The 6,971-nt window shown below is 52.9% G+C and overlaps 1 protein-coding gene across 2 annotated transcripts in view; it reads left to right on the forward strand.

The window, feature by feature from the left end:
- The window catches only part of CUNH16orf74 (chromosome unknown C16orf74 homolog), a 41,980-nt gene extending 41,018 nt beyond the window's left edge, over nucleotides 1–962 (forward strand). The window contains exon 4 of one of the 2 annotated variants that reach the window (XM_032156276.2): nucleotides 424–962. In XM_032156276.2, coding sequence (XP_032012167.1) covers nucleotides 424–482 — 59 coding nt within the window. In that variant the 3' untranslated portion in view covers nucleotides 483–962. The remainder of the gene's footprint in view (nucleotides 1–423) is intronic. The other variant, XM_032156277.2, reaches the window with a different exon arrangement.
- The last annotated feature ends 6,009 nt before the right edge of the window (nucleotides 963–6,971 follow it).

The raw sequence follows: 6,971 nt of genomic DNA on the forward strand, positions 1-6,971 counted from the left end.
TGCACCCCAGTGCTGTCTAATCAGAGAGCTCAGTGTGGGCAGACAGAGGCTCAGGTCCTTAGCTCGGCTGTCACAGTCTCTTCTCTCTCTCAGCCTGTGTCCTCACCTATAAATTGGGATCATACCACCTTCCCCGCTCCCAGGACCAGCGTGGGCATAGGGGAGACACAGGGTTACTCTACAAGGTCCGAGCCCCAGGGAGGTTCCTGAACCCTGGGAGGGGTTCCTCTTAAACTTAAGCAGTTCCAGGGTCCGATTCACCCAGAAGGATCCAGCATCACTGGGCTGGGTCCCGTCTCAGCCTCTGGCAGCACCAGAAAGCAAGGAATCCCAGAGGCCCCAGCCCTGCAGCTCCCAGGGAAACGGGGCTTGGTGTGGTGGGGTCAGGGTGCATCCAGGTTGTCCATCCCCTCTTTCTCCTAGTCTGGCTGGATGAGACAGGGTCGTGCCCGGATGATGGAGAAATCGACCCGGAAGCCTGAGGAGGTGTCGTGGGTTTGCCTGGCTGGCTCCTGCTCCGTTGTCCCAGCTTCAAGTGTCTAGGGGCATGGCTGCCTGGAGCAGGTGTGCTGAATACCCTGGATGGGAACTGAGCGAATCTGGGCCTCCGCTCGGAGAGACGTGGCAGGACCAGCGAGGAATCCAGCCTGCCCAGTTCCAGAACAGTGTTTCCCAGGCCCCGCTGAGTGGACCGGACCTCTGACACCTCCAGGTTCTTGCTGACTCCTGCCGGGTGAAAGGGGGCGCCATGGTCCTGGCTGTTGGGGTCCCAGGGAGAGGCTGTCTTCTGGACAAACACACCATCCCAGCCCCCAGGGCTGTGCAAACACATAAACACAATCAAGAACTTCTTGCAGGTGGAGTGGCTGTTTTTTATAAGTTGTTTTACAGATATGGAAACAGTCCAAAACGAGATTTATCATTTCTTTTTTGCATTCTAAATAAAGATCCTCTGTAACAAATAGTGAATCCTTTTTTTTTTTTTTTTTTGAGATGGAGTCTCGCTCTTCTCCCAGGTTGGAGTGCAACAGCGTGATCTAGGCTTGGCTCACTGTAGTGTCGCCTCCCAGGTTCAAGCAATTCTCCCACCTCAGACTCCTGAGTAGCTGGGATTATAGGCGTAAATCACACCGCGCCCGGCTAATTTTTGTATTTTTAGTAGAGACGGGGTTTCACAGTGTTGGTCAGGCTAGTCTCGAACTCCTGGCCTCAGGTGATCCACCCACCTCAGCCTCCCAAAGTGCTGGGATTGCAGGCAGACCATGCCTGGCCACAAATGGTGAATCCTGCTTCTTGGGTCAGGAGGAGGCGATGGAGCATGCCAGGTAAGGCGTGGGTTTAAGAGAGACGCTTAACATGGAAGAGCCAGTCTGGTGTGTGCAGGCCATTGTGGGGGTCTCGAGCCCCTCCATTTTCAGTCTGCTGTGTAGGCTTCAGCGTGGCCCAGCCATGGGCTCTGCGGTCACATGGACCTCGTTTGAGTCTCAGCTGTAGGGTCCTAGTAATAATACATCTCTAAGGTGAGAGGCGATGTTGTGTTGGCTTTTTTAAATCACATCACATCAGGGCCGGGCACAGTGGCTCACTCTTATAATTCCAGCACTTTGGAGGCTGAGGCAGGAGGAGCTTGAGGCCAGGAGTTCAAGACCAGCCTGGGCAACATAGTGAGACCCTATCTCAATCAATCCAAATAAATTCATAGCCGGTGTCCCCGTCTTCCCATAGAGCACTCTCATACTGGTGTGCATGTGCGTGTAGTGTGTGTGCGTTTGTAGTGCGTACGTGCATGAGTGGGCATGTGCATGCATGTGCAGATGTGTGTGTGCATGTGTGTGGCATGTATGTGTGTGTGGTGTGTGGTCGTATGTGTATGTGCATATGTGGGTGTATATGTGTGATGTGTGTGTGTGTATGTGGGTGCGTGCATGTATGTATGTGTGTGTGTGGTGTGTATTCATTTTCTCTGTTTTTTTTTTGAGACAGTTTCGCTCTTGTTGCCCAGGCTGGAATGCAATGGTGCAATTTCAGCTCACTTCAACCTCCATCTCCCGAGTTCAAGTGATTCTCCTGCCTCAGCCTCCCAAGTAGCTAGGATTACAGGCATGCACCACCACGCCCAGCTAATTTTGTATTTCTAGTAGAGACTGGGTTTATCCATGTTGGTCAGGCTGGTCTCGAACTCCTGACCTTAGGTGATCCGCCTGCCTCGGCCTCCCAAAGTGCTGGGATTACAGGCGTGAGCCACCGCGCCCGGCCTTTTTTTTTTTTTTTTTTCTTTTTTGAGACAGAGTTTAGCTCTTGTTGCCCAGGCTGGAATGCAACGGCGCGATCTTGGTTCACTGCAACCTCCACCTCCTGGACTCAAATGATTCTCCTGTCTCAGCCTCCCGAATAGCTGGGATTACAGGCATGCGCCACCACTCCCGGATAACTGTATATTTTTAATAGACATGGGGTTTGTCCATGTTGGTCAGGCTGGTCTGGTACTCCTGACCTCAGGTGATCCTCCCACCTCGGCCTCCCAAAGTGCTGGGATTACAGGTGTGAGCCGCCGTGCCCAGCAGTGTGTGTTCATTTTCCGTGGCGTCTCCTGAATTTGGTTTTCCTTGTGTCTCAGGATCCCTAGAGCAAAGCCTGAGCCAAGGCTTTGGGTGCGAGGGGTGGATTTGGAGGTGGCCCCGGGACACAAAGGTAGGGGAGTGGGGAGGGGCACTTCAGGGGTCCCCAAGACCACCCTCAGGTCTAATCATCCACCAGAAGAACGTCATGGTGATGGCTTATTATGGCAAGCAGATACAGGTTAAAATCAGCAGAGGGCGGGAGAATGCAGCAGAGGCCAGGCACAGGCTCCCAGCCATCCTCTCACAACAGAGTTGGGGAGAGTGGGAAACTGCTAACTTCTCCTGACCATGATGTGGGACAACACGCACCGAGCATTGCCAACCAGGGACGCCCCGAAACTCAATGTCCAGAGTCTTCGCTGGGGCTTGGCCACATGGGTGTGACAGATACCACATGGCTGGCCTTAGTCTGCAGCCCCTCCAAAGGTCAGCTGACACCAGGTAGCCCAAGGCCCCACCATAAATTCCATGGTTAGCCTAGACGATCCTGTGTCCCCCAAGACCTCGGCAAACAAAGACAGTCTCATCAGGCAGGACACTGAAAGGGCTAGAGGTGAGGAGGGAAAGGCCAGGCCTGTCTCTGGGCATGGCTGATCCTTCCCTGCACGAGAGGCCAGGCAGGGTGGGAAGGAGTTTGTAAGGTGCCGTGGGGCCTCTGGGGAGGTAGTGTGGATCCCTTCAGTGAGGGGATCCTCGAGGAGTGAGATGTGGGGTCTGCACCCTCCCACTCCCACTCATTGCTGGCCAAGAGCAGCTTCCAGAACCACCCAGGATTCCCAGCCTGCCCACCCACAGACAGCAGTGCTCGCAGAGGCCATGTGGGCACACACCAGGCTTTGAGTCCCAGGGATACGGTGGGCCCCACGGCCAGGGCCAGCTCTCTGGATTTCTCCTGCACACTGCCACGGGGCCCGTCTCAGAAGGCCCACACTGGGTTCAACGCTCTGCTGTAGAACCTTGAAATTCTCAATCAGGGTCCAGCATGATGGCCCATGCCTGTAATCCCAGGGCTTTGGGAGGCCAGGGTGGGTGGATCACTTGAGCCCAGAAGTTCGAGACCAGCCTGGGCAACATAGAGCCCCATCTCTACTAAAAATTTTAAAAATTAGCCAGGTACACATCTGTAGTCCCAGCTACTAGGGAGGCCAGGGTGGGAGGTTCACTTGAGCCTGGGATGTTGAGGCTATACTGAACTACGATGGTGCTGTTGCACTCCAGCCTGGGTGGCAGAGTGAGATTCTATCTCAAAACAAAAAAGAAGGCCGGGCACGGTGGCTCACGCCTGTAATCCCAGCACTTTAGGAGGCTGAGGCGGGCGGATCATGAGGTTGAGACCATCCTGGCTAACACAGTGAAACCCCGTCTCTACTAAAAATACAAGAAAAAATTAGCCGGCTTGGTGGCGGGCACCTGTAGTCCCAGCTACTTGGGAGGCTGAGGCAGGGGAATGGAGTGAACCCGGGAGGCAGAGCTTGCAGTGAGCCGAGATCACGTGCCACTGCCCTCCAGCCTGGGCAACAGAGCAAGATTCCACCTCAAAAAAAAAAAAAAAAAAAGAAAGAAATTCTCAATCATGGCTGTGCAAGGGGCCCTGCAAATGTGATATGGCCAGTCCTGCTTCCAGCTCACGTGAACATCTGTGTGCCGAGATGCAGCTCAAATGATTTGATGGCATTACACCCACCTGGGGGGTTCTGCCCACCGTCCCCCTCAGCTCATCCTCCTTAGAGATTCACACGTTTTCTTTCTCATCCTTGGAGTAACCAGCCCACATCCTGGGAAATGGGAAATCGTTTTAGCAGCCTGGCACTGGCGTCTAAGCTGCTAAGCCACTGCTGCATCCGGCTGCAGTGTTTTGTTTGTCTTGAGATGGAGTCTCACTCTGTCGCCCAGGCTGGAGTGCAGTGGTGCGATCTCAGCTCACCACAGCTTCTGTCTTTTGGGTTCAAGCGATTCTTGTGTCTCAGCCTCCCAAGTAGCTGGGTTACAGGTGTGCGCCGCCCCCCCGCCCCACCCCCACCACCATTCTCGGCTAATTTTTGTATTTTTAGTAGAGATGAAGTTTTACCATGTTGGCCAGGCTGGTTTTGAACTCCTGACCTGAAACCATCTGCCTGCCTCAGCCTCCCGAAGTGCTGGGCTGACAGGCGTGAGCTACAGCACTACCTCCAGTTTTTAAACTTCTGTATTAAGGGATTACCTGGACAATTAAGTATAGCCAAACATCAACCTGTGGCTCACTCAGGTGTGTGTGCGTGTTCACCATGAAACCACCTCCCTGAGCGAGACAGGACGTCGCTGTGACCCTGACCACGGGCTTCACTGGGCCCTTGGAGAGGTCATTGCTGTCCTGGGTCCCTGACCACGGGTTCCTCTATCCTGTTCTCGCCCTTCATATACATGGAATCTTACTATAGTGGACTGCCTTAGCTTAGTAACTGTCTTAGTCTGTTCCTGCTGCTACAAAAATACCTTAGGCTGGGTGAAAACAATAAAATGTATGCCTCACAGTCTTGGAGGCGAGAAGTCCAGCACATTTGGAGTCTGGTGAGGGCCTGTTCTCTGCCTCAAAAGAGGGCACCTTCGTACCGTGTCCTTGCCTAGTGGAAGGGGCGAGGCTGCCCACTTTCCTCTCCACCCTCCTGACTTAATCACTCCCCCAAAGCCTCACCTCTTAATTCTGTCACAGCGGGGTTGGGCACAGTAACTCACACCTGTGGACCCAGCACTTTGCGAGGTTGAGGCAGGAGGGTCACTTGACCTCAGGAGGTTGAGGCCAGCCTGGGCAACATAGTGAGATCCCCACCTCTACAAAAAAAAAATAAAAAAATCAGCTGGGCATTATGGCATGTCTCTGGTCCCAGCTACTCAGGAGGCTGAGGCAGGAGGATTGCTTGAGCTTGGGAGGTCGAGGCTGCAGTGAGCTGTGATCGTACCACTGTACTCCAGCCTGGGTGCTATCGAGACCCTATCCCAAGGAAAAAAAGAAAAGAGAAAAAATAATCCTATCACATAGGAGATTAGTTTCCAGTATGTGAAGTTAGGGACGACGCCAACATTCAGACTATAGCAGTAACATAAGTGGCTTGATTTAAAGGTGGTTTTAGGCCAGGCATGGTGGCTCATGTCTGTAATCCCAGCACTTTGGGAGGCTGAGGCAGGCAGATTACTTGATACCAGGAGTTTGAGAGCAGCCTGGCCAACATGGCAAAACCTCGTCTCTACTAAAAATACAAAAATTAGCAGGGCGTGGTGGCACATGCCTGTAATCTCTAGCTACTCGGGAGGCTGAGACACAAGAATCACTTGTACCCAAGAGGTGGCGGTTGCAGTGAGCCAAGATCACGCCACCGCACTCCAGCCGGGGTGACAGAGTAAGACTCTGTCAAAAAAAAAAAAAAAAAAGGAAGGAAGGAAGGAGGGAAGGAAGGGAAGGAAAAGAAGGAAGGAAAGGACATGCCTGCTGATGCTTGATGCTTGCCTTCTCTTCTACTTCTGTCCTTCACTCTGCTGCCTGCTCAATCTCTGTGCCCTCCACTGCCTGCTTAGCAGCCTCCAAAAACTCTCCACGCTCCCTAAGAGGCCAAAGGGTCAGCCTTGCTCACCCTCCACTGCAATCAAACTGAACTCCTTGATTTTCCTTGTACGCATGCCTCTTGTTCTGGTTACCGTTGCTGCATAACAAATATTTAGTTTGAAACAACAACAATTATCTGTTTCGCCCACATATCTGCAATTTGGACAGGGCCTGAAGACAGAGTTTGTCTGTTTCATGAGACACCAGCTGAGACATGTATGTCATCTGGGGCTAGAAGACCCACTTCCAAGATGGCACACCCACATGGGCAAGCACCTACCACGTGGCTGCCAAGTTGGTTCTGGGATCTTGTTTTTCTCCACAAGAACCTCTCCCTGGGCGGCTTGGGCTTCCTCACAGCATGGCAGCTGACATCCAAGCAAGAGCATCTCCAGAAAACCAGGTGGAAGCTGTATCGCCTGTGACCACCTAGTCTCTGAAGTCACATCACATCACTTCTGCGGTCGTCACGGGCCTTCCTAGATTAAAAAGGAGGGAACATAGGCACCCCCTCCTGATGGGAACAAAGTCAAAGGCGTAAGTAGAGCACAGGCTGAGTGCAGTGGCTTCTGCCTGTAATCCTGGTGCTTTGGGAGGCCCAGGGATGAGGATCACTTGAGGCCAGGAGTTCAAGACCAGCCTGGGCAATGTAGTGAGACGCTGTCAGTACAAAAATAAAAAATAAAAATAAACTGGGTGTGGTAGTGTAGACCCACCAGTTGGAGGCTGTAGTGAGCTGTGATCACACTGCTGCACTCCAGCCTGAGTGACAG

Source organism: Hylobates moloch, unplaced genomic scaffold (assembly GCF_009828535.3).
Source record: "Hylobates moloch isolate HMO894 unplaced genomic scaffold, HMol_V3 SCAFFOLD_6, whole genome shotgun sequence".
Taxonomy (NCBI): Eukaryota; Metazoa; Chordata; class Mammalia; order Primates; family Hylobatidae; genus Hylobates; species Hylobates moloch.